The following is a 22,097-nucleotide window of genomic DNA, read 5'->3' as shown; positions in this document are numbered from 1 at the left end:
GGGAGGCTTGCGTGCCTCAACGACACAGATAGCCGTACCGTAGGTGCAACCACAACGAAGGGGTATCTGTTGAGAGGGCAGACAAATGTGTGGTTCCTGAAGAGGGGCAGCAGTCTTTTCAGTAGTTGAAGGGGCTACAGTCTGGATGATTGACTGATCTGGCCTTGTAAAACTGACCAAAATAGCCTTGCTGTTCTGGTACTGTGAATGGCTGAAAGCAAGGGGAAACTACAGCAGCTTTACTGTATGATTAAATGATGATGGCGTCCTCTTGGGTAAAATATTCTGGAGGTAAAATAGTCCCCCATTCGGATCTCCGGGCGGGGTCTACTCAAGAGGACATCGTTATCAGGAGAAAGAAAACTGGCGTTCTATGGATCGGAGCGTGGAATGTCAGATCCCTTAATCGGGCAGGTAGGTTAGAAAATTTAAAAAGGGGAATGGATAGGTTAAAGTTAAATATAGTGGGAATTAGTGAAGTTTGGTGGCAGGAGGAACAAGACTTCGGTCCGGTGAATACAGGGCTATAAATACAAAATCAAATAGGGGTAATGCAGGAGTAGGTTTAATAATGAATAAAAAAATAGGAGTACGGGTAAGCTACTATAAACAGCATAGTGAGCGCATTATTGTGGCCAAGATAGACATGAAGCCCACGCCTACTACAGTAGTACAAGTTTATATGCCAACTAGCTCTGCAGATGACGAAGAAATTGATGAAATGTCTGATGAGATAAAAGAAATTATTTAGGTAGTGAAGGGACACGTAAATTTAATAGTCATGGGTGACTGGAATTAGAGAGTAGGAAAAGGGAGAGAAGGAAACATAGTAGGTGAATATGGATTGGGGCTAGAAGGTTGTATACATGGAAGAACCCTGGAGATAGTAGAAGATATCAGATAGATTATGTAGTGGTAAGACAGAAATTTAGGAACCAGGTTTTAAATTGTAAGACATTTCCAGGGGCAGATGTCACAGTCTATTGGTTATGAACTGTAGATTGAAACTGAAGAAACTGCAAAAAGGTGGGAATTCAAGGAGATGGGACCTGGATAAACTGAAAGAACCAGAGGTTGTACAGGGTTTCAGGGAGAGCATAATAGAACAATTGACAGGAATGGGGGAAAGAAATACAGTAGAAGAAGAATGGGTAGCTTTGAGGGATGAAATAGTGAAGGCCGCAGAGGATCAAGTAGGTAAAAAGACGAGGGCTAGTAGAAACCCTTGGGTAGCAGAAGAAATATTGAATTTAATTGATGAAAGGAGGAAATATAAAAATGAAATAAATGAAGCAGGCAAAAAGGAATACAAACGTCTCAAAAATGAGATTGACAGGAAGTGCAAAATAAGTGCAAAATGGCTAAGCAGGGATGGCTAGAGGACAAAGGTAAGGCTGTAGAGGCTTATCTCACTAGAGGTAAGATAGATACTGCCTACAGGAAAATTAGAGAGACCTTTGGATAAAGGAGAACGACTTGCATGAATATCAAGAGCTTTGATGGAAACCCAGTTCTAAGAAACGAAGGCAAAGCAGAAAGGTGGAAACAGTATATAGAGGATCTATACAAGGGTGATGTACTTGAAGACAATATTATGGAAATGGAAGAGGATGTAGATGAAGATGAAACGGGAGATATGATACTGCGTGAAGAGTTTGACAGAGCACTGAAAGACCTGAGTCGAAACTAGGCCCCCGGTGTAGACAACATTCCATTAGACTTACTGACAGCCTTGGGAGAACCATTCCTGACAAAACTCTACCATCTGGTGAGCAAGATGTGTGAGACATGCGAAATACCCTCAGACTTCAAGAAGAATCTAATAATTCCAATCCCAAAGAAACCAGGTGTTGACAGATGTGAAAATTATCGAACTGTCAGTTTAATAAGTCACAGCTGCAAAATTCTAATGCGAATTCTGTACAGATGAATGGAACAACTGATGGAAGCTGACCACGGGGAAGATCAGTTTGGATTCCGTAGAAATGTCGGACCACGGAAGCAATACTGACCCTACGACTTATCTTAGAAGAAAGATTAAGGAAAGGCAAACCTACGTTTCTAGCATTTGTAGACTTAGAGAAAGCTTTTGACAATGTTGATTGGAATACTCTCTTTCAAATTCTAAAGGTGGCAGGGGTAAAATCCAGCGAGCGAAAGGCTATTTACAATTTGTACAGAAACCAGATGGCAGTTACAAGAGTTGAGGGGTATGAAAGGGAAGCAGTGGTTGGGAAGGGAGTGAGACAGGGTTGTAACCTATCCCCGATGTTATTCAATCTGTATATTGAGCAAGTAGTAAAGGAAACAAAAGAAAAGTTCGTAATAGGTATTAAAATCCATGGAGAAGAAATAAAAACTCTGAGGTTCGCCGATGACAACTTAATTCTGTCAGAGACCGGAAAGGACTTGGAAGAGCAGTTGAACGGAATGGACAGTGTCTTGAAAGGAGGGTATAAGATGAACATCATCAAAAGCAAAACGAGGCTAATGGAATGTAGTTGAATTAAGTTGGGTGATTCTGAGGGAATTAGATTAGGGAATGAGACGCTTAAAGTAGTATATGAGTTTTGTTATTTGGGGAGCAAAATAACTGATGATGGTCGATGTAGAGAGGATATAAAATGTAGACTGGCAATGGCAAGGAAAGCGTTTCTGAAGAAGAGAAATTTGTTAACATCGAGTATAGATTTAAATGTCAGGATGCCGTTTCTGAAGGTTTATGTATGCAGTGTAGCCATGTATGGAAGTGAAACATGGACGATTATTAGTTTAGACAAGAAGAGAATAGACGCTTTCAAAATGTGGTGCTACAGAAGAATGCTGAAGATTAGATGGGTGGATCACATAGCTAATGAGGAGGTATTGAATAGAATTGGGGAGAAGAGGAGCTTGTGGCACAACTTGACTAGAAGAAGGGATCGGTTGGTAGGACATGTTCTGAGACATCGAGGGGTCACCAATTTAGTATTGGAGGGCAGCGTGGGGGGAAAAATCGTAGAGGGAGACCAAGAGATGAATACACTAAGCAGATTCAGTAGGATGTAGGCTGCAGTAGGTACTGGGAGATGAAGAAGCTTGCACAGGATAGAGTAGCATGGAGAGTTGCATCAAACCAGTCTCAGGACTGAAGACCACAACAACAACAACATCAGTAAGCTATTGATGCAAATCCCAGTAAGGAATGTCTTGAATAGTGGGGTTATGGGCTCATGTGTAGTCTCAGCATCCTCTATAAGTTTCATGTCACATTTAATGATTTTCATATGGTTTTGGATCTGCACATGAAGTCCTAAAGGCTCTTTTTGAAATTGCTTTCTTGATTGCTGTTTCTTAACATCTGATTTCCTTATTCCAATTTCGAATTGCCACTTACTAGCAATAATAAAAAATTATTATTATTATTATTATTAAAGTAAATTATTGAAAAATCTTGCGAAATCTTATAAATAAATTTTAATTGAAATGGCAGCAGACAAATACATGATGAGTCTTCTTTCAAATTTAATTCATAAACATTGAGTAGATCCGTGGAATAGATTCTTCAGATACTGATTTCGTACATATTGTGAGAGGACAATAAATGAAGGAATGGTAAGAGTACCCTCCTGTGCCATTGGCAGGGGAAGAGTGAGACATTAGTCCTCTGCACTTCAAGCATCTTTTGGAAAGTACTAATTCAGTAACTCATAAAATATTTAGATCCCTCTTTTGTTGTTATTCATTGTTCATGAATTGAAACGTGATTACAGTGTGCTAGATTTGCTTGTAACAACATTCCCCCCTCCCATCTGTCACTCCCCTCCACATGTCTGCCAGTTGTTTCCCACATTTCAAAGGATTATATGTTTTATGGAGCCTCTTCATAAAAAATGTATTCAAAAAGTTCCCAGATTGTGGCAGTTTCAGAATCAGTCTTCCATATACTGAATCAAATATGAGAGCTACATCTATATACATACTCCACAAGCCACTGTGTCCTGCGTGCTGAGGGGTAACTTTTAGCACTACTAATAATCCTTTCCTGTCCCACATGCAGACAGAACAAGGGAAAAACGACTGTCTATATGCCTTTGTACTCGCCATAATTTCCCTCTTATTCATGATCCTTACACAGAATGTATGTTGATGGCAGAAACTCATTCTGCAGTCAGCTTCAAAAAGATCCATTTGATGAGATTCATTGTTTGATATTAGTTTTCATTTACTTTCATATCCTTCTGAAATTTTCTTTGTTAAATAGTGATGGCATTCTAGATCATCTTAGTTGAGTCTGCTCTTGAGCTCTTGTACAGTATTTTCAGTTTGGTAAGAGGAATTAGTCAGAAGGAGACACATCCAGTGAATAATGGGGATGGTGTGATGTTAAGATTTCCTTTTCAGTAGGAAACTGGCGTGACTCACTGGTCGGACGAGCTGAGATGTGCTGTAACTCTTGTTCATTTTCACTGAGAACAGCAATGACATTAGCGAAACGTATCATTGATGAGCTTTCACTACAAAATTTAATTCCCCTGTTGATCCCTTCTTTTCTTTTCATCATTGCTTCTTCAAAGTGTAAATTGAGCAGAAGGGGTTAAAGACTGCAATCGTATATTGTACTCTTCGTAATCCAAGCAATTCATTCTTGTCTTCCAATCTCTTTGTTCGCTATTGGTTCTTGTACATATTGTCTATTATATCTTTCCTTATAACTTGCTCAGATTTTTCTCAGAATTTCAAACGTCTTGCATGAATTAACATTGTCAATCACTTTTTCCAGGCCGACAAATTGTATGAATGTATCTTGTTGCATTATCAATTGCAATGTCGGAACTGCCTCTCTGATTGATGCTCTTTGATTTTGGAAAGCCAGACTGATTGTCTTCTAACATATCCTCAAATTTCTTTTGCATATTATTATTGTCAGCAACTTGGAGGCCTGAACCATTAAGCTGGTTGTGTAATAGTTGTTGCACTTACCTGCCTTTGTTTTCTTCAGGATTGGTTAGATTATATTTTTCTTGGAAGTCTGATGGTATGTCTCCAGTCCCATATATTCTTCACACCAACTTGAATGATTGATTGGTTGCCATATTCCTATATGATTTCAGAAATTATGAAGGAATATTTGCTATTCCTTCTGCCTTTTTTGATTAAAAGTCTTTCAAAGCTCTGTTTCAAAACACATTTGAATTGAAATTTACCTCACTCTGTCAGGAGTTTCTGGTTATTTCCCAGGATTACCTTTGCAAAAATACCAGATTTATTTCACAGAGCCGAGGCTTGGTCTTGTATGTGTACTTTTTGGCTCATCAGCTGAGAGAGAGGTTGGACTCATTGACTTTGTTAATAATCTTTCTAGCTCCACTCTATAATGTACTACCCCTTCCCTTCTCTGCAAGAGTGGAAAGTCTCTCAGGCAATGCCCATTGTGCCCCGGGAACCACTTCATCACTCGTCAAGAAACGTATTAATTTGTGACGTACATAACATGGCAGAATAGTCACTTTGCAATTGCTAGATATGCAAGATTCTTTATTAGATAGCAAGGAAGTGGTGAACTATGATCACACTTGAGAAATGTTCAATGCTAAGGCAATTTCTCAACACTTTCGTGGCTACCCTTGAGAAGTTGTCAATGATGCTGTGCTTTCAGAGCGACTGTGCAGAAATACTGTACAATGAGGCGTTGAGTCGCAGCAGTTAAAATCGTTTGTCTTATGTACATGCAAGGAAGGATTTGAAATTGTCCTTTCTACATTGGTATCAAATGCACTACCTTCATTAATTTTTACTGTAGTAGTAGTATTATTAGTAGTAGCAGTAGAAGATTTCTCAGAAGACGAAAAGAGAAATGCTATAACCTGCTATACCCAGAAACTACTTACATACATTTACTTATTGTAGAAAGAAAAAAATTATCTGAATGCATTTTTACTCCCCCTTACCGCATTATCATTGATTTTTGTTTAGAAATATGATTTTATTAACCATTTGGCCCTTTAGGCTGCTTCTTTGTTTATAAATAGTCCTGTTACAGAAAATATTCTCTCACTGGGAGCAGAAGCTGCAGGTATTGTGGGGTACTGTTCTGCCATGACAGCTAGACCTGGGTAACAATTCTCATTTTTCATCCAGCACTGTGTAGGATTCTTCATGCGTTGTAGGTATGGTTCTTCCAAATATTGTTGGATGTCCGGGTCAGTACTATCATGGCTGCTTTTCATTAGGTTTTTATTGGAAATTTCTTCATTGAAAGAAGCCCTGGCAATTGATTGGAAATGTTACTTGTGCCTAGTGTTGTTAGTGGGTGAATGAGTAGATCCTGAGGTACCTATTATGTGTGTGTGCTCTGGAATGAGGCTTACAACAGCATTTTTTGAATGAGTGGGATTCATAAATGATAACATTTTGAATCTTAGCTGGAGTACAGTAGTAACTGCATTTACTCAGTTTGTTTCTATTAATTCTAATGTATTTATTAGTGAGTGGTGCAGATATTTCTGTAACTTTTGTGCCATTAAGGTAGCTCCTTTTCCTTTGCATAGGGTTAGGAGTAGCTGTCAGAGTTCCGGAATAGCTTTTGAAAGAGAGATATAGTTTTAAAATGTTACGTGTTAGGGATTCAAATGGCTCCAGTACACATTTGTTCAGAATTTGCCATTCCTCAAGTGTCAGGTTGTGAACAACTGAACACTAAGGTGATAAAGAGGTTGAAAAGCATTCCTTTTTCCCTAGTAGGTGTTGTAGCGTATAAAATGGACTGTTCCCCCATCAGGTTTTTGTTCCCTAAGTTACTTTATTTAAAAGTTTTTCATTAGATCCAGGATTGTGTGGAGTTCTTCATTATCAATGCAACTGACCATTTTCTTAAAAATCTTTTTCCGTGTAACACAGGGATCACTGTTGTTGTTAAAAGAACTTCTCACAACTAAATTGATAGTGTGGGCTAAAGAAGACACCTGGTCTGCCACTTTGAATAAGCTCTATGGTGACCATCCTTTTGCTGGCAGTGTCAGTTATGATGCTTACAGCTTTGTTTTTTATGTTTCATACTAAAACCACTTTGTCTAAAGCCTCACTAATATTAGAGCTGTATGCTTTTCTGGGAAACTGTACGTCTCAAGAGCTAAAGCTTTCAGGCACCAGTTACCGTTAATGAAATGACCGGTTACTCAACATATGCCTTGCAGTTCAGTGAAGCCCAGATATTGGTCATTGACCCTTTCAGACCTGAATTTTTTCTAAAGAAAGGAAAAAATTTTCTTTCTATGGGAATGCCCTTAGGTCATTTTTTTATGATTTTAATGCAAGACTGAAACAAAAATAGGTAACCATTCTCAAAACATACTTTGTAAACGTTGTTCCATTTTATTGATTAAAATAACTAATTACAAAATATTGCCTATTGTAATAAATAGTAAAATATCATTCAACAATTACCATGCAAAAGAACAATGACAATTTTCAGTTATACAGTGGAATACAGCAAACCACGTATCCTGGTGGTTACGAGCAGCTGCCCACTGCCACACTGCCTTCTGATATTTTCATGATAATGCTCCACAGTTGGCAGCATTTGCACGTGATGAAGAGGTTGAACATTCGCAGGTGTGTACCTCAGGTTCCCATTGGGAAAAAATACTTCTATTGCAACTGAATGTACACAATTGTAGCCAGAGGATCTGAAAGGGTTAAAGAAACACAGATAGTCTGTCACTTCCAAGATTACAGTCCCTTTCTCTCTATGGTCATTTTCTTCAATTACATGGCACATGTTTTTTTTTTTTTTTTTAATCAAATATTTTCAATCTAACAGTGCAACAGGGTGTCAAAACCAGTGTCCTCTATCTCTGAGAGTTGCTGAAAATTGTCCGTTATTGTGGCCATCAGTGCTGCATCTTCTTCTTGCTGCCATTTACTTCCCTTTTGATGAGAAACATTATATTTAGTTAGATCAGTGCTTATGCAAGAAGGTACATTTTGCTTGAGAACTAGTCTAGTAAAATTACATATCATAACATGCAAAAGCTTGGATAGTTTTGGCATAGGGGTATGTTAAATGATATTGGGTCCAATTTAAAATTCGAAGTTTTCTGACAATGGTGGATTGCTTAGGGCACTATCCGACCTTTTCCACAGCATTGGGTTTTTGTGTATTTGAATGAACAACACACATACCTCTGTATTTTCTTTTGAATAAATCCAAAAGAAAAGAGACCACACAGCTAAAAGTATGTTACCTTTACTCATTCTATTGTTTATGTCCACCCAGAAATTTTCATTGTCATATTAATGTTACCTTCTCCTTTTTTTCTTTATATGATAAGATGATGTTTTAGGTATTAATTTTTTGCTTGCTGCCAATCACCAGGTTCTCTACACTTTTAAGTCTTTATACCTGTACTAGTTTTTCATAGATCTTGGTAATTAAGAGGTGAGGGATCCATTTACTTTGATTTATTCCCATTGAAAATTTTGCCGATTGTCAAGGGCCTTAACATGCTGTGCTGTGGTACTCATTAAACTAGTGTTGCTACAATTGATCAGCGTGATCAGATGTTGCTCATAGTCATTTTGTTTTTCAGTAAATCTTATATATTTGTATGTTCACAGGTCAGGATTTTTTGCAGCAGCGAGTTTCATGTCGTTCCAGCAATGCCGTTTCAATTTTGGTGCAACTCCATACCGCTTCCCACCAAAGGATCGCAACTTTCAGAGCTTTAACATGCATGCCACTCTTGATCCTGCAGACAAGGTTGTCCTGCCCAGGTATATTAAGCCATTAATGGTGTTATATAGAAAGTCAATAATTTATTTCAGTTATGATTCTTTTTCATTATGTCCAAATAAAGAGAAAAGAAGTTAGCATGCAAATCAGCAGTGGATTGAAAGAAATGGCAAATCCAGTAGCTTTGAGGTTGCTGGGTGTGTATATATATGTATAGTTAGGCTATAAATTGGTGGTGGTGGTGGTGGTGGTGGTGGTGGTGGTGGTGGTGGTGATAGTAGTAGTAGTAGTAGTAGTAGTAGTAGTAGTAGAAGAAGACCACCTATAGTATTTTAAGCGGCAGCAGGAAAACATACATATAAAAAATGTTTTACATACACAAGCTTTTGGAGCCAGTGGCTCCAGGGTTGAAGGGGAAGGGGGAAGGAAGAGGGGCGAAGGAAAAGGACTGGAGAGCTTTACAAAAACGGGTAGAATTTAGAAATGCCACCCAGAACCCCAGGTCATGGAAGACTAACCATCTGGTAAGTTTCCCCTGACTGAGGTTCTGGGCAAATTTCCTAAACTTACCCCTTTTCGTAGACTTCTCTTGTCTTTTTCCTTTACTCCTCTCCTTCCCCTTCAACACTTCTGCTGGAAGAAGGAGCCACTCACTCCAAAAACTTGCATATGTAAAACCTTTTCTTTTTTGTTTGTTATCCTGCTGCCACTTAGTGAGAAGATTTTTTATCTATCCAATTACATTAAATTGTAAAAAATGTATTATTTTTGTTGTTATAATAGATATTGTATGTATAATATATTTCATGATATCTGAACAAAACAAAAAAAAAATTGTGAAATTGTGTGCCGAAAGTAAGAAATAAGGCAGCTTAAAGAAACATTTGATGCCCCTCATTTGCTGTACATGATTTTGAGCATAATTCAGGGGCATTTCAAATGTTTCTCTATTTTAGTTCATATTTTTAAATGAAGTAGTGCACGAAACATTATACCTTTTATAAAACGATGGAAAATCCAGGATGGAATGTAACAATATTATGAAAAGGATAGTTGCTACTCGCCATATAGCGGAAATGCTGATTCGCAGACAAGCACAACAAAAAGACTGCCACAAAGATGAGTGTGGCTTCAGCAGACTGTGTGCGTGTGTGCGTGCGTGTGTGTGTGTGTACGCACGCACGCACGCACGCACGCACGCGCGCTCCTGTTGTATGTTTTTGACAAAGGCCTTGTTGCAAAAACGCTCTACCGACTGAGCTATCCAGGCCCACGCACAAGCATTATCGTACAGCTGCATGGTGTGCGAGTGATGACAGTCTTTTTGTTGTGCCTATCTGCGACTCAGCCTCTCTGCTGTATGTGAGTAGCAACTGTCCTTTACATAATATTATAAACCTTTTATAAATTTTGTGGCATAATGTAAATTCCAGGATGGAAAAATACATACAATAAGGGAAGGGCAATCACTTACTATGTAGAGGATTGCTGGATGGTGCATGTAGTAGAAAAAGTTAACTGTAGCTTTTGAACTCTTGATCTTTTTCTGGTAAGAGTACAATCATGTGCTGCCACCGCCCCCCCCCCCCCCACCCACCCACACACAGTAGCTGAGAGACTCATGCTGCTACTGCGAGCATGTGTAAAGGTATCTGTGTGATTGTGTGTTCACATAAGCTAGTTTTAGCTGTTTCCTACTGTGTCTCTCTGTGTGCCACATACCAATCATCTGTAGGTAAGTGGTTGCCTTCCTCTCATTTTATGCATATTAAAGAAAATAGCATTTTGTGAGGTACATGCTTTTCTTGAAATATCTTCAAAGAAAGCCCTCAAACTACTGAAATATCAGACTTCTTTCGGAAGTGGTAAATTGCCACAAATATTCAATTTTTAACAAATGTTATGATAAAAAATGCCGTTCTTCATAATCCTAACATAATGTTGCATAAACTACTTTAAGACTGTTTCGTAAGATGTTCAGTAACATTATGTATTCCCGTTTTGTAATTACTTTATAGAAATACAGTTTTGCAAGAAATTAAAATAGCCTGCTCTAATAACTACTTAAACACTTTGGCATATTGTTACTGTGTGAATTATTTCTTCCTCAGTTTTTGTTTAAGTTGGTCTCCACAGTTCATAAGTAGTCATTATGTAGTGGTTATCTCAGCAGCCCCGACAATGGGTGTCAGATTATACAGAGGAACTTTGCAGTCCTATCAGCTATTTCAATGATTGCATGTAGTCAGATCAGTCAGAGGGGGCTTAGTGAGCATAATGCTGGTACAAGAAAATGGTCATCAATGGCATAAAGCTAATCAAGAAAGCTGGGAGAGTATTGTGAAGTCAGAAAGATGATGTAAGCTGCAGTCCTAAAAGTACATTCCAAGTAAAATAACAAAAGATGACAAAGATTCATGCTGGTGTAATGGCGCCATTTATGAATAGTGAAAAAAATGGAGACCAGCACAATCTTGGTACAGAAGAGATTGCACACATAACTAATAGACAAAAGTTAATGATAACTCCCGCATCAGTAAAGAAGGGCCATAGATGAAGCTTGGAATAATTTTCATAGTCAGGTCTTGGCAAAACATTTGTCAGAACGTCTTAGGAAGTTCTGATCATACTTAATCAACAAACTAATCCAAACCTTCCATTCAGTATGTCAAAACTGAAGACCCAGACAGAAAGCAGAAATTTTAAACTCCGCATGCAAAAATATATTTACATGAACGAATACTACTGTGCAAATGTTCAACACCTGCACAAAATCACAAATTAAATACATTAATGTTAGCACATCTAGTATTGAAAATCAATTAATGTACTTAAAGTGAACATGGCACCAGACCCCGACAGTTTCCAATTAAACTTTACATTGGATATGTCATGGAATTAATTCTTTTTCTAGCACATGTTCATTAAGAATTGTTTACCCATTGAATGGTGCGATGTGACTAAAAACAATTGCAGGTCATTATCATTTACAAAATGGGTAATAGTTTAGATGCACAGCATGTTGTTGTTGTTGTTGTTGTTGTTGTTGTGGTCTTCAGTCCAGAGACTGGTTTGATGCAGCTCTCCATGCTACTCTATCCTGTGCAAGCTTCTTTATCTCCCAGAACCTACTGCAACCTACATCCTTCTGAATCTGCTTAGGGTATTCATCTCTTGGTCTCCCTCTACGATTTTTACCCTCCATGCTACCATCCAATACTAAATTGGTAAATGGAAATGTCGTGTGGCTAGGGCCTCCCGTCGGGTAGACCGTTCGCCTGGTGCAGGTCTTTCGATTTGACGCCACTTCGGCGACCTGCGCGTCGATGGGGATGAAATGATGATGATTAGGACAACACAACACCCAGTCCCTGAGCGGAGAAAATTTCCGACCTAGCCGGGAATCGAACCCGGGCCCTTAGGATTGACAGTCTGTCACGCTGATCACTGAGCTACCAGGGCGGACACTAAATTGGTGATCCCTTGATGCCTCAGAACATGTCCTACCAACCGATCCCTTCTTCTAGTCCAGTTGTGCAACAAATTTCTCTTTTCCGTAATTCTGTTCAATACCTCCTCATTAGTTGTGTGATCTACCCATCTAATCTCCAGCATTCTTCTGTAGAACCACATTTCGAAAGCTTCTATTCTCTTCTTGACCAAACTATTTATTGTCCACATTTCGCTTTCATACATGGCTACACTCCACACAAGTACTTTCAGAAAAGACTTCCTGACACTAAATCTATACTCGATGTTAACAAATTTCTCTTCTTCAGAAACACTTTCCTTGCCATTGCCAGTCCACATTTTATATCTTCTCTACTTGGACCATCATCAGTTATTTTGCTCCCCAAATAGCAAAATTCATCTACTGCTTTAAGTGTCTCATTTCCTAATCTAATTCCCTCAGCTTCACCTGATTTAGTTAGACTAAGTTCCATTATCCTTGTTTTGCTTTTGTTGATGTTCTTATATCCTCCTTTCAAGACACTGTCCATTCCGTTCAACTGCACTTTCAGGTCCTTTGCTGTCTTTGATAGAATTATAATGTCATCGGCGAACCTCGAAGTTTTTATTTCTTCCCCATGGATTTTAATTCCTACTCCGATATTTTCTTTTGTTTTCTTTACTGCTTCCTCAAAATAACGATTGAATAATATCGGGGATATTCTACAACCCTGTCTCGCTCCCTTCCCAACCACTGCTTCCCTTTCATGCCCGTCAACTCTTAAAACTGCCATCTGGTTTCTGTACATATTGTAAATAGCTTTTCGCTCCCTGTATTTCACTCCTGCCATCTTCAGAATTTGAAAGAGGGTATTCCAGTCAACATTGTCAAAAGCTATCTCTAAGTCTACAAATGCTAGAAACGTAGCTTTGCCTTTCCTTAATCTATCTTCTCAGATAAGTTGTAGGGTCAGTATTGCCTCACGTGTTCCAACATTTCTACAGAACCCAAACTGACCTTGCACAAGGTCGGCTTCTACCAGTTTTTCCATTCGTCTGTAAAGAATTCATGTTAGTATTTTGCAGCCATAACTTATTAAACAGATGGTTCAGTAATTTTCACATCTGTCAACACCTGCTTTCTTTGGGATTGGAATTATTATATTCTTTTTGAAGCCTGAGGGAATTTCACCTGTCTCATACATCTTGCTCACCAGGTGGTAGAGTTTTGTCAGGGATGGTTCTCCCAAGACTGTCAGTAGTTCTAATGGAATGTTGTCTACTCCCGAGGCCTCGTTTCTACTTAGGTCTTTCAGTGCTCTGTCAAATTCTTCACACAGTATCATACCTCCCATTTCATCTTCATCTAAATCCTCTTCCATTTCCATAATATTGCCCTCAAGTACATCACCCTTGTATAGACCCTCTATATACTCCTTCCACCTTTCTGCTTTCTCTTCTTTGCATAGAACTGGGTTTCCATCTGAGCTCTCGATATTCATACAAGTGGTTCTCTTTTCTCCAAAGGTCTCTTTAATTTTCCTGTGGGCAGTATCTATCTTACCCCTAGTGAGATATGCCTCTGCATCCTTACCTTTGTCCTCTAGCCATCCCTGCTTAGCCATTTTGCACTTCCTGTCAATCACGTTTTTGAGACGTTTGTATTCCTTTTTGCCTGCTTCATTTACTGCATTTTTATATTTTCTCCTTTCATCAATTAAATTCAATATCTCTTCTGTTACCCAAGGATTTCTATTAGCCCTCGTCTTTTTACCTACTTGATCCTGTGCTGCCTTCACTATTTCATCTCTCAAAGCTACCCATTCTTCTTCTACTGTATTTCTTTCCCCCATTCGTGTCAGTCGTTCCCTAATGCTCTCCCTGAAACTCTCTACAACCTCTGGTTCTCTCGGTTTATCCAGGTCCCATCTACTTAAATTCCCACCTTTTTGCAGTTCCTGCAGTTTCTTCAGTTTTAATCGAGAGTCCATAACCAATAGGTTGTGGTCAGAGTCCAAATCTGCTCCTGGAAATGTCTTACATTTTAAAACCTGGTTCCTAATCTGTCTTACCATTACATGAACTATCTGAAACCTTCCAGTATCTCCAGGCCTCTTTCATCGTTCTTGAACCAAGTGTTAGCTGTGATTAAGTTATGCTCTGTGCAAAATTCTACCAGGTGGCTTCCTCTTTCATTTCTTACCCTCATTCCATATTCACCTACTATGTTTCCTTCTCTTCCTTTTCCTACTGTTGAATTCGTCACCCATGACTATTAAATTTTCATCTTCCTTCACTATCTGAATAACTTCTTTATCTCATCATGTATTTCATCTGTCTCTTCGTCATCTGCGGAACTAGTGGGCATATAAACTTGTACTACTGTGGCAGGCGTGGAATTCGTGTCTATCTTGGCCACAATAATACGTTCACTGTGCTGTTTGTAGTAGCTTACTCACTCTCCTATTTCTTTTATTCATTATTAAACCTACTCCTACATTACCCCTGTTTGATTTTGTATTTATAACCCTGTATTCACCTGAACAGAAGTCTTGTTCCTCCTGCCACCGAACTTCACTAATTCCCACTATATCTAACTGTAACCTATACATCTCCCTTTTTAAATTTTCTAACCTACCTGCCCGATTAAGGGATCTGACATTCCACGCTTCGATCCGTAGAACGCCAGTTTTCTTTCTCCTGATGACGTCGTTCTCAGTAGTCCCCACCCGGAAATCGAAATGGGGGACTATTTTACCTCTGGAATATTTTACCCAAGTGGACGCCATCATCATTTAACCATACAGTAAAGCTGCATGCCCTTCGGAAAAATTACGGCCGTAGTTTCCCCTTGCTTTTAGCCGTTCGCAGTACCAACACAGCAAGGCCGTTTTGGTTAGTGTTACAAGGCCAGATCAGTCAATCATCCAGACTGTTGCCCTTGCAAGTACTGAAATGGATGCTGCCCCTCTTCAGGAACCACACGTTTGTCTGCCCTCTCAACAGATACCCCTCCGTTGTGGCTGCACCTACGGTACGGCTATCTGTACTGCTTAGGCACACAGGCCTCCCCACGAACGGCAAGGTCCGTGGTTAATTATAGGTAGATATCACTAAATTCTGCCCATTCCAGAATCCCAGAGGTTATTGTAAGCTCAGCGATTATGGTGTTCCTGAGGAAATATAGCTTCTCTCAAAGAATCAGCATGGATTCACACACATAAAACTCGTGTGGAACTCAGCTTGCTATTTATTCATTAATGACATAGTGCAATCAATAGATGCAGATGAGCAGGTAGGTAGATTCCCAAAGGTGTTCAACACTGTATCACATGATCAACCATCAACCAAGTCACTGCCTTATGGAGTATCTTCGCAAATAGGTTACCCTGAAGAGTAATTTATTAATAGAACTCAATATGTTCTACTGGAATGCAGATGTTCCACAAAAACAAAAGTAACTTCAGGTGTGCCCCTGAAACATGCAACAGGTCCTCTAATGTTCTTGGTAACCATAGATAATTTATTGAATTGGATTAGAAGTGCCATACGATCATTTGCTGATGATGCAATTTTGTACAGGAAAGTATTGTTGTCAGTTGACTGTAAGAAAATGCAGAAAGACTTGGACAAAATTTCCACTTGGTGTCATGAATGGCAGCTTTTTCAGATATGAATAAATGTAAGAAAATACTTATAACCAGAAGGAAGAACCAATAGTATTTGATTACAAGATTAGTGGTGAACATACTAACCATGTTACATTGCTTAAGTATTTATGGGTAATAATAAGAAGCAGTGTAAAATGGGACAATCATGTGAACTCAGTATTGGAGAAAGTGAAGTCATAGATTTGTTGGAAGGGTTCTGAGAAAATGCAATGCATCTCTAAAGGAAATAGCATGTTTTTGAGTCATCAGTCTTCTGACTGGTTTGATGCAGCACGCCATGAATTCCTCTCCTGTGCCAGTCTCTCCATCTCAGAGTAGCACTTGCAACCTGCATCCTCAATTGTTTGCTGGGTGTATTCCAGTGTCTGTTTTCCTTTACAGTTTTTATCCTCTACAGTTCCCTATAGCACCCTTATTAGACCACTTAATTTCCAACATTCGTCTGTAGGAGGAAATAGCATATAAGACACTAGTACAACTGATTGTTCCTGCACTTGGAGTGCTTATCAAGTAGGCATGACAAAAAATTCAGAACCATGCTACTAGATCATAACAGCTCGATATAGCCCATATGAAAGTATAACGGAAGTGGGACTCATTGTATCTCACAGAACCCTATTGGGCAGATTCAAATAACCTGTAATTGAAGAAGGCTGTGCAAACACTATGCTGCCACCACAGATTATTTCACATAGAGGTCATAGAGAAAGATAAGTGAGATTAGGGTGCATACAGAGGCATACACTATATGAATATTAATATGGACACCCCTATGTAATGCAGGATTGACCACTAAATGTCACAAGAGGTGTACCTATCAGTATATGTGAGGGCGTGTCAAATGAAAACCGAACACGTGCTATAACGGGACCATGGAAGAGTTCCATTCAAAACTAGTCACCACATGTGATAAGACATTTATACCACTGGGCGAAGAATGCAATTGGCCATTGATGGAACCACAATCATGCCCAGTCTTGCACTTCCACATCTGACTGCGATCGGCAACAATGAATCTTTTCCTTCAGGTTACCAAAAAATGTGAAAATCACTTGGTGAAAGATCTGGGGTGTACGAGGATGTTGTAGTGTTTCCCGACCAAATTGCTGAAGCATAGTCTTCTCCGATAAGCAGTGTCGGCGTGGGCGTTGTTGGCTTCAGGATGATTCCTTCTGATAACATTCCAGGGTGTTTTGATGCTGCATCGCAGTTTCTGAAAAGTGTATTCATAATGGTGCATATTGATTGTGGTTCCGTAGTCATAGAACTCGACCAGCACAGGCTCTCTATAGTTGGAGGTCATCATGACCTTACTGGAATTTGTGTGCATGGTTTTGGATTTCTTTGGCGGAGGAGATGCATGATCTTTCCACTGTTGGGTTTGCGGTTTGCCCTCAGGCTCAAAAAAAGTCAGAATACGCAGGAATGCTGTCGGACAGAATCATCCTGTTGCATGATAATGTCCTCCTCCCCACACTGCCAATTGGTCAAAGGCTACACTTTAGCAATTTGGGAAACACTGCAGCATCCTCCGTACAGCCCGGATAATTCACCATGTCATTTTCACATCTTCTGTGATCTGAAGAAAAACACGCATCGACATCGGTCGCAGTCAGACAAGGAAGTGCAAGAGTCAGTGCAGTTATGGATCTCTCAGTAACTGACCACATTCTAAAAAACAGGAATAGATTTTCACTCTGCAATGGAGTGTGCGCTGATATGAAACTTCCTGACAGATTAAAACTGTGTGCCGGACCGAGACTCGAACTCGGGACCTTTGCCTTTCGCGGGCAAGTGCTCTATCAACTGAGCTACCCAAGCATGACTCACGCCCCGTCCTCACAGCTTTACTTCTGCCAGTACCTCATCTCCTACCTTCCAAACTTGCCCGCGAAAGGCAAAGTTCCCAAGTTTGAGTTTCGGTCTGGCACACAGTTTCAGTCTGACAGGAAGTTTCATATCAGTGCACACTCAGCTGTAGAGCAAAAATTTAACTGTACATATTTTGCTGTCAGTAGAGACGCAGTTAAAGCACATTGTGTTTGTCAGGAGAACTCAGCGACTTCAACGAATATGAACTAAATACAAACATTGAAAAGTCACTGAATGTCACCTGAGTAACAGATACATTAGAGACATTTAAATCTTTCTAAAGCTGCCTAGGTTGGCTGTTAGTGATGTGATTGTGAATTGAAAATGTGATAGAACAACAACAATCATAGCTACACAAAGAATAGGCAGACCTCATGTACTTATGTAAAGAGACTGTGCAGCATTGTGGAAGATGGTTGTAGTTGTTAAAATTGTATCAATCCAGCGTAAGGAATCACTTGTGAGTTCCAAAGTGGTATCAGCAGTCCATCTAGCACAATGGCTGTGCAAAGAATGGGATCAGTGGTCGAACAGCTCTTCATAAGCCACACATTTCTGTAGTCAGTACTAAGCAGTACTTCGAGTGGTGAAAAGAGCGACGCCACTGGGCAATCAATGACTGGAAATGAATGAGTTAGTGTGATGAATCACATTGTACCGTGTGGCAATCTAATGGAAGGGTTTGGGTTTGAAGAACACGTGGAGAACATTACCTGTCATCAAGTGGATCGCCAATTGTGAAGTACAGAGGAGGTGGTATTACTGGCTGCAGTATTTTTTGTGGTCAGGATGTGGTCCCCTGATTTCATTTAAGAAAATGCTAAATGTGGGAGGGTATGAAGACATTTTACACCATTGTGTATTGTGTTCAGTAGAGCAACAGTTGCCGGCTGGTGTGGCCGAGCGGTTCTAGGCGCTTCAGTCTGAAACCGTGCGCTACGGTCACAGGTTTGAATCCTGCCTTGGGCATGGATGTGTGTGATGTCCTTAGGTTGTTAGCTAGGTTTAAGTAGTTCTAAGTTCTAGGGGACTGATGACCTCAGATGTTAAGTCCCATAGTGCTCAGAGCCATTTTTGAGAGCAACAGTTTGGACATGATGATTGTATCAGCATGACAGTTCAGACAGTCATAAAGCAGCATCTATGATGCATTGGTTTGTGGGCAATAATATTCCTGAAAGGAACTAACTTACCCGGAGTACCAGTCTGAACACAATGGAACACCTGTGGGATGAGTTAGAATATTGATTTCACTTCAGACCCTGTGTCCAACATGACTACTTTGCCTGGTTTTTTCAGCTCTTGAGGAAGTATGGGCCACCATTCCTCCACAGATACTCGGATACCTCATTGAAAGTGCCCCCAGCAAAGTTTAAGCCATCATGAAGGTGAAGTGTGAACACATCCCTCATTGATATCACTAAGAGGCATCAGGATACTTTTGACCAAATAGCCTGTAAATAGTCTTTTTCTGCTTGCTTGATACACAAATGGTGTAGGAAAGAAAATCGATAATATTGGTAAGATGTACCTTCAGCCAAACTGTACAGAGTGGCTTGTGGAGTGTGGACGTAAATCCAGAGTGTTGAAGATTAATCAATAAGAAGTCATTAAGCTGGAAGCAAGTGACTTGAAAGAAAAGCTACAAATAGAAAACAATTACATGACAACAAACAAGTAAATTATTACTCTGTATCTCCCAATGGAAATAAAATAAAAGTATGTAATTGTATCATGAACCAAGAGGATTGCTTATTCGGGGCAGAAGGTTTATTGTACATTAATATTTCATGTGGGCCTCTAAATGCAATCTACACATACTATAAACATTTCTTTGAACAGCTATATCGGTTTTGCTCCCAGTGAAAGCTGAGAGTTCCTTAGCAGGGGGAGGTGGATGCACTGGCAGCTCAGTTTCAGTGAGATGCATATGCAGGGAGTGTGGCAGAAAGTAAGTCAGCAAATGATCATCAGTGGGTGATGATGCATGTAGCCGTATCAGACAGTGTGCGGATCAGCCATGAGTGACATTGCATAACAGCTCATCTTATATTTTGACCCCACTGCCTAGCTAATTAATTAAATTAATTAGGATGAAATAAGACATGTTCCTGCCATGATACATTGCTGTGTCAGACATGCTAACAGTGCATTTTCTCCTTCACAAATTGTTGCATGTGAAGGGCTACACTGACCAGCTCATAAAGAGTAGGTCCAGTGCATCTGCAGGTTCCCTAATTCGCCGTTAAGAGGTTTACTTACTTCATGCATTGTAAAGTTGTCTTGCTGCCCCATTGGGTCTGCTTCTTTGCCCCCATGGCTCCAAATGAGCATACAGTTGAATGTGAATGATGAAATGGCAGGTGGGCAAATCTCAACAGTACTTCAATAAAAGTCTCAAAATAAGAAGAGGCCTTCTCGTTTTTTAATTTAAAAAAATAAAAAATAAGGGAAAGTACGTTTAGAGCCCATCTAATGGTAATGCTTGAACATAAGTTCATGAAGTCTAATCTTAATTACTGAGCACTGTTGCAAGTTTGTAAAATTATTTCTACTTGACTTTAATATTGCTCACTCACATATTTGCATATAAATATTCTCTGAGACACTTTCAACTTACTAAATCACTTTTACGTGAAAACATATTCAGTCCACTGCACATATGTGGTGCCTTTGATAGTGGGCAAACTTCATTGTTTGGTGCCTGGCTACACAGGGTGTGTTTCTGATTAATCAGTTTAGTCACCCAATGACTGGCAGAATTAAATACACTCCTGGAAATTGAAATAAGAACACCGTGAATTCATTGTCCCAGGAAGGGGAAACTTTATTGACACATTCCTGGGGTCAGATACATCACATGATCACACTGACAGAACCACAGGCACATAGACACAGGCAACAGAGCATGCACAATGTCGGCACTAGTACAGTGTATATCCACCTTTCGCAGCAATGCAGGCTGCTATTCTCCCATGGAGACGATCGTAGAGATGCTGGATGTAGTCCTGTGGAACGGCTTGCCATGCCATTTCCACCTGGCGCCTCAGTTGGACCAGCGTTCGTGCTGGACGTGCAGACCGCGTGAGACGACGCTTCATCCAGTCCCAAACATGCTCAATGGGGGACAGATCCGGAGATCTTGCTGGCTAGGGTAGTTGACTTACACCTTCTAGAGCATGTTGGGTGGCACGGGATACATGCGGACGTGCATTGTCCTGTTGGAACAGCAAGTTCCCTTGCCGGTCTAGGAATGATAGAACGATGGGTTCGATGACGGTTTGGATGTACCGTGCACTATTCAGTGTCCCCTCGATGATCACCAGTGGTGTACGGCCAGTGTAGGAGATCGCTCCCCACACCATGATGCCGGGTGTTGGCCCTGTGTGCCTCGGTCGTATGCAGTCCTGATTGTGGCGCTCACCTGCACGGCGCCAAACACGCATACGACCATCATTGGCACCAAGGCAGAAGCGACTCTCATCGCTGAAGACGACACATTTCCATTCGTCCCTCCATTCACGCCTGTCGCGACACCACTGGAGGCGGGCTGCACGATGTTGGGGCGTGAGCGGAAGATGGCCTAACGGTGTGCGGGACCGTAGCCCAGCTTCATGGAGACGGTTGCGAATGGTCCTCGCCGATACCCCAGGAGCAACAGTGTCCCTAATTTGCTGGGAAGTGGCGGTGCGGTCCCCTACGGCACTGCGTAGGATCCTACGGTCTTGGCGTGCATCCGTGCGTCGCTGCGGTCCGGTCCCAGGTCGACGGGCACGTGCACCTTCCGCCGACCACTGGCAACAACATCGATGTACTGTGGAGACCTCACGCCCCACGTGTTGAGCAATTCGGCAGTATGTCCACCCGGCCTCCCGCATGCCCACTATACGCCCTCGCTCAAAGTCCGTCAACTGCACATACGGTTCATGTCCACGCTGTCGCGGCATGCTACCAGTGTTAAAGACTGCGATGGAGCTCCGTATGCCACGGCAAACTGGCTGACACTGACGGCAGCGGTGCACAAATGCTGCGCAGCTAGCGCCATTCGACGGCCAACACCGCGGTTCCTGGTGTGTCCGCTGTGCCGTGCATGTGATCATTGCTTGTACAGCCCTCTCGCAGTGTCCGGAGCAAGTATGGTGGGTCTGACACACCAGTGTCAATGTGTTCTTTTTTCCATTTCCAGGAGTGTACAATTCTAATTAAAAGGTACGTGTGGTTTTGGAGTTACTGAAATTGTGGTTAAGAAGCTGTCAGTGTGGATATTGTCAACAGCCTAGTGGGAGTTGTGTATAAACATTTGAACAGTTAATATCAATAAACAGTGTTATACATTTGCCACCAAGTCTCGGAATCACTGTATTTTTTATGCTTCAATACGACACTACTCC

The 22,097-nt window shown here is 40.6% G+C and overlaps 1 protein-coding gene across 1 annotated transcript in view; it reads left to right on the top strand.

Annotated features, from left to right (window-relative positions):
- LOC126480875 (RING finger and SPRY domain-containing protein 1-like) overlaps positions 1-22,097 on the top strand; it is a 165,587-nt gene that overhangs the window by 117,250 nt on the left and 26,240 nt on the right. The window contains exon 9 of the mRNA XM_050104254.1: positions 8,599-8,754. Coding sequence (XP_049960211.1) covers positions 8,599-8,754 — 156 coding nt within the window. The remainder of the gene's footprint in view (positions 1-8,598; positions 8,755-22,097) is intronic.

This window comes from Schistocerca serialis, chromosome 5 (genome assembly GCF_023864345.2).
Source record: "Schistocerca serialis cubense isolate TAMUIC-IGC-003099 chromosome 5, iqSchSeri2.2, whole genome shotgun sequence".
Lineage (NCBI taxonomy): Eukaryota > Metazoa > Arthropoda > Insecta > Orthoptera > Acrididae > Schistocerca > Schistocerca serialis.
This window is presented reverse-complemented; position numbering and strand designations above follow the sequence as displayed.